The sequence below is a fragment of the Pinus tabuliformis genome, chromosome 1_2 (genome assembly GCF_031772625.1).
Source record: "Pinus tabuliformis cultivar Carrire ecotype Pingquan chromosome 1_2, CPIR1, whole genome shotgun sequence".
Taxonomy (NCBI): Eukaryota; Viridiplantae; Streptophyta; class Pinopsida; order Pinales; family Pinaceae; genus Pinus; species Pinus tabuliformis.
In genome coordinates this window covers 179,711,174-179,721,627 of record NC_142298.1, presented here as the reverse complement: position 1 = coordinate 179,721,627, position 10,454 = coordinate 179,711,174, and the positions used below count along the sequence as shown (strand labels likewise).

General features: G+C 39.2%; 1 protein-coding gene across 1 annotated transcript; it reads right to left on the bottom strand.

Moving 5' to 3' along the window:
• Positions 1 to 9,358: 9,358 nt before the first annotated feature.
• Positions 9,359 to 10,195, bottom strand: LOC149205081 (uncharacterized). Its single transcript, XM_089397294.1, has one exon. It carries the CDS (start codon positions 10,193 to 10,195, stop codon positions 9,359 to 9,361), a length of 837 nt encoding a protein of 278 aa, XP_089253420.1.
• Between the last annotated feature and the right edge of the window lie 259 nt (positions 10,196 to 10,454).

The window sequence follows — 10,454 nt, the reverse complement described above, 5'->3', positions numbered from 1 at the left end:
TTTTAGGGTAGAGTAGGGTTCTTTATAACTCCATAATTTCAAAATTTTGATGCAACAAATAAAGTCGTCACAACACTATTGTTTTGGGTGAGACTTCCAAACCTCCCCCTTCTTTTTGGCACCAGTAGGTTCTTGAGGGTATTGGAAACACTTTGGGTAAGTTCAAAAAGAGGGACATGGAAAGAATTAAGAGTTATTTTTATGCTAGAATATGTGTGGGGATTGACCTCAACAAAAGTTTACGAGAACATATAATTTTGAAACTTAAAAAATTTCAATGATCACAAGCCTTGGACTATGAGAATACAACATTTAGATGTCGTTTTTGTTTTCAAATAGGGCATCTTCAAAATGCATGCCCACATGCAAAATAAATCCCAAGAAAGAAAAGGCTCATAAGTAAATGGGATGATTGTTTTCAGATCCACATCTCTTGGAAGAAGAAGACACCATGGAGGATCTAACAAAAGAAGGGGGCACTTAGGATGAGAATATTAATGATACTCTCTTTAAGAGTAGGATTGTTTTAGCAGAAATCAAGAGTCACATCATTAGATAAATATGGATAAATATGGTACACAAAGAGGATGGCACTGTGGGCACTAAGCATATTCACATATATGAAAGCTTTGATTTGGACAAAGAGCATCCTCTAGAGACATCTGTGAGTGATATGGCTTTAGTTCCAGTGGACCCCAAAGCTGGGGAATAACAATAGGTCCAAAAAATGAAAGAGAATAAGGGGAAGATAAGTGCATCATATATTACTTGAGCTTCTTCCTTGTATAATAAATTTATTTTCTCTTTTTCAATCTTTGACTCCACTCCATGGTTGTGTGGCTAGACGTTTTGAATGCTTATAAGAATATGTTATGTAATTTTTTTTGCCACTTAGGGATCTTGGTAGATCATGGTGAATGCACACATATAGGTGTGTATATGCAAAATGTATTTTCTTTCGTCGTGAATATAAGTATGGGTCTTTTTTCTTAGGAAAAATAAGGTAGTGAGAGTTTATTATCAAAATTACATAAAGTTTACAATAGACTTTATGGGAGTTCATATGAGCTAATGATTTTATTTTAGTGTTTCATAAGCAAGGAGGTTCCTTTATTGCAAACTTGGGGTATCAAGCATTTTTTTCAATTGGTGATGTTGTAGTCCATTGGTGGTGGAAAGCTCTATGGAAGGTGAAGGCACCTACAAAATTAAAATTGCTTATGTAGTTTATTCTATCAAACAAGGTCCTAACTTGGGACCATTTACAAAAAAGAGGTAAGGTAGCACTTATCAAGGGCTCTTCGTGCAAACTTCATGAGGAAACAAACTCTCATGACTTTAGACCATTTACAAAAAAGAGATGAGGTGAGACTGAGTAAGTGCTCCCTCTACAAAATTCACGAGGAAACAAACTCCTGTCTATCATTGCATTGGGCTTATTTCTTTTAGGTTTGGAAAGAGGTTGAAGGGTTTTTTGGTTTTGACTCTCTTTGACATTGGTTAACTTTTGAAGCTTGCTTCTAGTCTTGGTTCTCAAGGAAGGATTTAAAAAGTATTTGAGTAATGTTGTGTCTAGTCCTATTGGGAATTTGGTTTGCAAGGAATGCATGTTTATTCGAAGATAAACAACTCCATGCTTTCCAAGTTTGTGTTTAGGTGATGGGATTACTTTACCTTTACAAGGAGGTCTGCGAACGAATTCCTCCTTGAGGTCTAGGTGAAGTACAAGTGGATAAATTTATTACTTGGTGACATTTTGATGGAGCTTGTCAAGGACAAAATAACACTGTTGGTTTTGGTTTTTCCCCCCTTTCTGATTTAAATTACTTTCCTTTAGAAGAAAAATATGGGAGTGAAACCAATAACATTGAAGAAATTTGCGTTAGGTAGGGTATGCGATCCTTTTAGGGATGTAGTGATTCCCTTCTTGTCATAAACTGGATGAGTGAACAAGTCAAGATTCAAAACGTTGGACTACTTGCTATAGTTGCTTAAGTAAAGGAATTGCTAAAGCTTTCCAAGGTATTAGGTTCAATTTATATAAAGAGAGCAAAATCAAATTGCTTAAAATTTTCAAACAAATCTTGAAGTTAATACATAATCATTATTTATGATTAAGTGTTCCTCCCTTTTTGATTCAAATTACTCTCATTGATAGCTTGCATGGAAAGCTCAACAGATAACAATGTATGGTATATTGATTCAGGAGCATCCTTCCACATGACCACGAGTAAGAAGAATCTTCGCCACATGAAGGAGATGGATATGCAGTTTCAGATTGAGCTAGGAGGTTATGGCACGTATGCAGCTAGAGGAGTTGGTACTGCCAATTTTTAGAGGGAGTCAGGTAATCCTCTCTATCTCAAAGATGTCATCTATGTTCCAAGACTAAAGTATAATCTTGTTTTGATAGCAACCCTTAAGGACAAGGGTTATGATGTCATTTTCAGTAGAGGTAAGGCTTACCTCCAATGTTTAGCTTTTGGATGTAAGCAGATGATAGGTGCGAGGATGAAGAATCTCTACAAGTTCGAGGTAAACATAGGTTCAATCTTAAGTATCAAGGCAGGATATGCACATAGTAGAGAAGCGATGGTTGAGGACAATAGAGCTCTGAGGGAGTCCTTAGAGCAAGAACATATTAGAGTACCTGAGAAGAAGATACTAAAGATGGAGCCTTAGCCACCATTTCAATTTGAGTCTCATCTAGTTTTAAGTTGGGCCTACTAGCAGGATGATGAGGAGTAGAGCCTAGGGCGAGTGGAGGCAACCACTTAGTCAATGACTCCCAGTATAGGGGGAGTTCGAGCCAACTGGGCATAAGATTTGTTTTGGGAGGATCAAAAGAGAGTTGGACCTCCCGATACCACCTTTAGCCAGAGGAAGCAACCACGAAGGTACACGAGGTACATGGCACTTATGAATGAGGTGATAAAATCATAGAGCATAGTTGGAAAGAACAAGTTTTTAGATCAAAGTTTGCAGGAGAAAGCAAGGAAGTCTTCTAGTTCAGAGGGAGCAACCAAAACGACATAGACTGTGGTGGTGTTGGAGACAAATCTAGGTGGAGGAGCTTCTTCTAGAAGTACATTCCTCAGTAAAAGGGAGTGTTGAAAAATGTAGTGAGAGAATGTCTTCTTCGGTGCGCACCTTGGCCAGAAAGACCTCTAATTGTCCTAAGGAGATAAACTTTAGTTGTGGTGAGTTAATTTCTAGTATATGGAAATAAGCATCACAAGTTCATTAGTAGTGTTGGAGTTTCATTTAAGTGAAGTCTTCATTTGTTTGACTAAAAAATGAGGCGGTAGTTAGCAGTTCAGTTAGAGTGAGTTAGTCTTCAGTTTTGATTGAAGGAAGAGCGAGTTGGATCTCCAATGTTGATTGGAGAGAGAATGAGTTAACAATTCCAGTGATGATTGGAAGGAGAATAAGTAACACTCTTAGTTAACTTGCTATCACAACCCAAGTTCTAAATTTGAACTATCCTAATTTAACATGGATCGAATCTATAAAGGAAGGACGAATGCATAAGTGAATTACAATTGTTTTGTGCACAAAGGATTGTGACAAGTTAAATCTCATGCATTAGTGTGAGAGAGCCTTGATTGTGGAGTGCATGAATTGTGTCCTAAAGAATAGGAATACAAGTGCACTAGGATTTAGGGTTGATTGGTTGTGCGTAGAAAGGAGCTCGAGTCCTAAAAAATAAGAGCTCAAGTGCGCTAAGAAATAGGGTCTAGAAGTGCACTAGGAAATAGGAGACCAATGCAAGGGATAAGGAGGCCAAGGAGGAGTGAAATTGAGGCAAACTACGAGGGTTTATAAAGCAAGTCAAGGAGGCAACAAAAGGATCAATTGTGTGCATGAACCAAGATCAATTATTTTCGTTGAGTTTTGTGTGAGAAGCATGATGCTTTCTCAAGAGAGACAAACTACTTTGTAATAGATTCAATCGCTCCAAGGACAATCAATACAATAACCACATCAAGCAAGCATGTTTTTCTTGTTGGGTTTCCCAAGAAAAAATGTGTCAATTTGTGCTTGTGGTTTTATCTCTGTGTTTTTATTCCGCCACATATGAATTGTTAAGAGACTTTATATCTTGGTGAAAGTAAACTACTTTAAGTTTTCAATTATTCATTTAAGTCGTTGCAGAGTTTCATGGAAATTTAACAATGATAGCGAGTTTCTTATAGGAAAAGAAGAATCCCCTTTCCAATGTTGCACCAATCCTTTAATCCTCTCGAATCAATTCCTCTAATGATATAACACCATCATATTAACAAATCCATTTGTCTCTCCTTGCCACAATTACTTCATCTTGAGAAATCAATCAAGTTTCTTCTCCCAATTTTTTTCAAATGGGTCCTAGGAGAAATCAACAAATCCTCCTTCATTCTATCACCAATTAGAACTTGTGCTACATCTATTTCTAAAAATATCTTGGAGAAAATTAACTTTGAATTTGTCAATAAAACTAAGAGCGAAAAAGACTTCGATAAGATTATTCTCAAATTTGTTAGTTGTTAATGCGAGTTGTTTCTCCTTTGCAGTGTTCTTATCTTTGGCATTCTCCTTAACCATATTTTTGGGTAATTAAGTGCAATCCATCTTACATCTAATTTAAACCTCCACATACTAGTATGTAATCCAAAATTGCATTTAGAAAAATAAATGCACATAGATTCTCTCATATATATTTTAGCAAATTACACATGGCTTTCTCTAAATTCTAAGTTTCATAGTTCCTTTAATCATCTTTACATTTAAGAATATAAGGAACGGGCATATTGTACACTACTCAAATATTTATCAAAATTTAGATTTTGCAATGTTACCATCGTCCTTGTGAAATTCTGGCATTTTTAATGAACAAAGTGTTTGTGGTTAGCTAATTTGTGACCTTTAACACCATGCAATATCCATTAGCTTAGGCTTTTTGAATTAGTTACTAAAATCAAAGATGAATCTTCCCATTTTAATGAAGTTCAAGGTCTTCCTACAACAAATCTAGGCAATTGCCTTGTCTTCATTGAATGAGAAATATGACATTCAAGAAAATGACTTTATAGCATTTTTCATCATTAACAAGATGACATAGTTTTTCATAAAAACTTCTACAATCTTTTATGTATTGCAACAACCCTCACTCATAATCACTCGTATAGGCGTGATGCAGTTCAAACTTCATCTTAGAAACAAAATCATGAGCTTAGAAACAACAACAATGATGACATTTCGAAGATTTGAGTAATTAAATCTCATTAACAGGAAAAAAAAAGTCCAACCAATCATAATTAGCAAAGATAAAGATATGAAAATAATAAGTGGCTACTTAGTGCACTTCAAAATTGAATTACACCCGTCCTTAAAAAAATCAATCTCTGAACCTAGTCAACTTTTTTTTTTTAGACAAACTTCGGTTGCTATATTATAATCTGAAAAAAGAAGAGGCTGTTCGCCATACATACAGTATTTCCTGAACTTCATGGATCCAAGGAATTACAAAAAGGGTCCATTCCTTGCTCCTTGTTCTGATTTTCCTGCCTCTAAGGCTTCTTATACTACTGTAAATCCTTACATATTGCAAGCACCAAAATTTACAGCTACAAAACATAATTAGTCTATTTCTATATGGCTGATCTTCCTTGCTGTGGACTCATCTGGGTATGGGTCCGGATCATTCTGTTTTGCACTGGAGGAAGAAGGGGTTTCCTTGAACTTTTTGTCCATCATGAACTTGAGGACTACTATCGATTCTTCTGCATGACTGCACCGGTTGGACAAGTTGCTGAATTGTTCATGTAGAGAATTGACTCTGTGTAGGAACAAATTGATCTCTGCCCGATACTTCTCATTGAGTACTCTGAACTGGTCTTCCATTCGCGTTTCCAGGCTTCGGACTTGGTCCTCCAGTGCACGTTGTTGCGCTCTCAGCTCCTCGAACTCTGCCTGAAGGTCTCTGCAGTGGAAGCAATCTTCTGAACGGGCCATTGTCTCTGAAAATTCCCTGTCTGCGTTGTTGGCTTCTTTAGCGCGGGTTCTCTGAGTTCTTAGCTTACTGCAGACTGCAATCACGACTCTCGCAGGGTTGTTATGCTTCTGCTGGTCACAATAACAACTCCCTCGGGCTGAATGGAACTGAACGGGAACAATAATGCTCTGATGCCTGGAGAGACTGATTTTCTTAATGTATTGGGTGTTTCTGCCATCTGAGGTATAAATAGAAACGATTTGCATGCTGTGTGGGCGGGAAAGTGCCCGGTTATGGCTCGAAGTAGTCCACAGGATGGTCAAATGCGTATCATGAACCGCAAATGAGATCTTACTGCAAGGACGATTCTCTGCTGGATTTCTCTTGATTTCCATGTAATGAATCGATGTTCTGATTTTGTCGCTGATCCAAATCCTGCCTACCTTACCTGCTCCGTCATCGGCTCTGACTTCTTGTCTGATGTCATTAATACTGTCAGTTATGGTACACCTGCTGTTAACTAACCGTTGTGGATTCATGGTAATGGCTGCAGAGAGACAATGTTATTACAACTCAGGCTGCCCTTGGAGCGCGCGCATGCCCTGTTGGCATACTTATCAGCCTCCTTGTTCAAGCCCCGTAAGATGTGATAGTATTCGATCTCTTCCATTGAAGCATGGAGGATCTGATTCCGGTGGTTTATCTGCTGGAGGAGGATATTCGGCGTGCTCTGTCTCTGCGCCATAAGCCTGATAATTATAGCTGAGTCCCCAAAAACCACTGCTTTTCGTATCCCTAGCTTTAGCAGCTGCGTGAGGCCCTGGTATAATGCTAATCCCTCTGCCCTGTTGTTGGAAATTTCTCCTAGCCCCCATTCGAAATGAAGCATGCTCTCTCCATTTGCATTGCAGATTAGACCCCCTGCGCCAGCTTGGCCCGGGTTCGATTTAGAAGCTCCATCGAAAAATAAATAGAACCTGTTACAATTTCGCAGCCAATTTGAAAATTCCTCGTCCTTTAGCCTTAGTTTCCATGAGCTGCTTGTTTCTTTCAGTTGTGTTCTTGCTTGATTTGCTTTCTGAGCGCTTGCAGTATTCTCTAAAACATAGCTGATCAGGTTTCTCTCTTCTATGCTATAATTGGTTGCCTCAATCTTGCCTTTTGTGTGATTTGTGATTGTCTCCTCCGCTAGCATTTTTGCCTTATGACAAATTATCCTGGTATTGCAGCCTTTCTCCTGGAAAACCTTTCCATTTCTTGCCAACCAAATGTGCCATAAAAGAGTTAGGGGAATGGTGTTCCATACCCTTTGCACCAATTTACTCCTTTTCTCTTTCCATGGACAGTTCTTTTTCCACTTGTGTATCGTTTCTGCTATAGTTGCCTGAGGCTTCCAGGAAGCTTCCCCTATTGAGGCCATCTTTCTCCAACATCCATTAGCCACTGGAAATTCTACAAACAGGTGCTGGATTGTTTCCTCTGATCTACAACAGTTTGGGCATTTGGATGGCCCCATTATGCCTCTTTTCTTTAAGTTTTCCGCTGTTAATATTTTTCCTTTCAAGAGCAACCAAATGAAAAATTTGATTTTGGGGGGGCTTCTGCTCTCCAAACAAGTTTCCATTGGTTCCATATTTCCTGATGGAAGTTGCTCTCACATAGAAATTGGTGGCCAGCTTTAACCGTGTATTGAGTTCCAGTTGGGTCCCAACGATATCCATCATGCTTGCCTTTTTGGATCAGAGCTTTGCTGTGTAGAAGATCCTTTAGGATAGTGAGGCTAGTATCTAGCTCCCTGGGATGATCCGGAAAGTTCCAACCTGTCCATGCTTGAGAGTGGTTGTCCCAATGAGATATTTGGGCCAAGTGCATTATTCCTTTGCCATTGAGCCAGTTTATGGCAGGGATTGCCTCCATGTTTGTTTCAATGGGTTGGTGCCCTAAAATTCTGTCTGTGGAGAAGTTGATGCTGCTCCCCCCTCCTAGGACCTTTGATATATTCTGAGACATAAAGGTAATGGCCTTCTTGCAGAGTTGCCAAATTTTTGTACTATCCCTGCTGGGTATATTAGTCTCCAAGAGTTGGTGCCTTGTGCAGTTTAGGTATTTTGCTTCTAAAACCTTCTTCCACCACGCTACAGGCCCAGTGATCAACCTCCATACTATTTTTGCTCCAAGTGCTAAATTTAGCAATTTTGGTGAGCGGATGCCTAATCCTCCTTTTTCCTGAGATTGAATGATGTTCTTCCAGCCTACAAGATTGAATTTCTTTTTTTTTCCATTTCCCTCCTTGCCAAAGGAAATGCTTGAGATCTCTTTCCATTTTCTGATAAAAAACAACAGAGCTTGATATAAGGAGAACCGATATATGGGTAGAGAAGCTATACCTGATTTTAGAAGAACTAGGCGCCCTGCTGGATTCAGCCACATGGTGCCCCATTGCTGGATTTTTCTCTTTATTTTGTCAAGAATTTCATTCCAGGTATCAGCTTTCAGCGGTCCCATACTTACTGGCATCCCTAGATAGGAGAAATGATTCCAGACTAGTTTGCAGGAGACTCCAAATATACTTGCAATGTTATGGATGATGTGATTTGGTGTGTTCCAACCATATATACAACTTTTTATCTGATTGACCTTCCCACCTGAGTAATCCATGAATTGGTCTAAAATCTTCTTAAAGCGCCTTGCAATAGTGGTGGAAGCTCCTCCTATTAAGAGAGTATCATCTGCAAATTGAGAGTGATTGATGTTCTTTGTTCCTTGTTCGATCTTGATGCCAGTGATTTGACCTATTCTCCGATTGTAATCCAAGGTTTGACTGAATGATTCAGCCATAAGGATAAACAAGTAAGGAGATAGGGGGCAGCCTTGTCTAAGGCCACGAGAAGATTGGAATGCAGCACACGGTCTCCCATTAATTAAGGGGGAGATCCAGGGATCCGTTATACAAGCTTTGATCATTGTGATAAAGGAGGGGTCGAATCCCATTTTATGAAGTACAGCATACAGGAAGGAATGCCTTACCCTATCAAAAGCATTGGCGAGATCCAGCTTAAGAACAAACCCTTTCTCTTTTCTACTTAAACTTGAGTGGATGGCCTCTTGCACAAGAATGATAGAATCAATGATGTGCCTATTGGGGAGAAAGCCCCCTTGATTTTCTGAGATCAGGGATGGGAGATATGGCTTAAGCCTGGATGCTAGAATTTTTGAGACTATTTTATATGCTGAGTTGCATAGAGATAATGGTCGAAATCTTGAAAAGGTGGAAGGTCTGTTCTCTTTGGGGATTAAGGCTAGATAGGTGGAATTTGTAAATCCCCCCATTTTGCCTTTTTTAAGAACCCAACGAATCATCTTTGAGAGATCTTTTTTGATCATCTACCAATATTCTCTATAAAAGCTGATTGGAAACCCATCAGGTCCTAGAGCTTTATCTGGGTGTAAGCTCCAAATTGCTGCTTGGATTTCTTCTTCTTCTACTTCTTTTCTGAGACTGCTGTTCATTTCTTGAGTGACTCCTTTGGGCAGATGTTGCAGCATGCTTGAATAATCCTCCTCACCTTTGTCCTCAGTCAGAAGGCTATTAAAATGTTTGGTGGCTGCTTCCTTTATAGATTCCTGAGTGTTGTAACTGTTCCCCTCATTATCCTTTATTGTGCTAACTGTATTTTTGGCCTTTCGAACCGTGGCCTGCTTGTGGAAATAAGCTGTGTTTTTATCCCCCTCTTGCAACCAGAGTTGCCTGGACTTCAGTCTCCATTTTGTTTCTTCGTCCCTTATAGTTTGACTCAGCTGAGAATATAATCTAGTTTCTTGCTCTTTAGTTTGCTGGGATAGCCCAAGAGCTTCTATTCTTTGTTGCACTTCCTCTAGCTCTTGCTTAATTTTCTTTTTGTTCACCTCAGGCTCTTGATAATTGTTCTTTGCCCAATTTTTTAGAGCCTGTCTTACTCTCTTCAATTTTGTCTCCCAAATGTAAGTTGGCGATCCTTCCACATGTTGAATCCAAGCCTGCCGCACCACATCTTTTGCAGCTGAGGAGCGATTCCAAATGGAGCAGTATTTGAAGGGTATGGGTCCTAACTGACATTGGTTATGGAGAGTGAGTGTTATTGGGTAATGGTCAGAGGCTGAAACGTTGAGAGTATTTGAATGGCTTGTAGTGAAGGTGGATAAGAATGCTATACTTATAAGGAACCTATCAAGACGCTCCATGATATTGCTGGCGCCAATTCTTCTGTTACTCTAGGTGTACCTACGGTTTTTGGGTCTGATATCAACAAGTTCTTTCTCCTGCATGATAGTCTCAAGTTGTCTTCTGAAAGGATCCGGGATGAAGTTCCCTCCTCTTTTTTCGTTGGCGTGCATCACCAGATTTAAATCTCCAGCTATAATGAGATTATTGTTCTGCTCCTCTTCTATACTTTCTTCAAATGTGTTCCAACACACTTCTTTCTCTCTGTACTGATTCGGC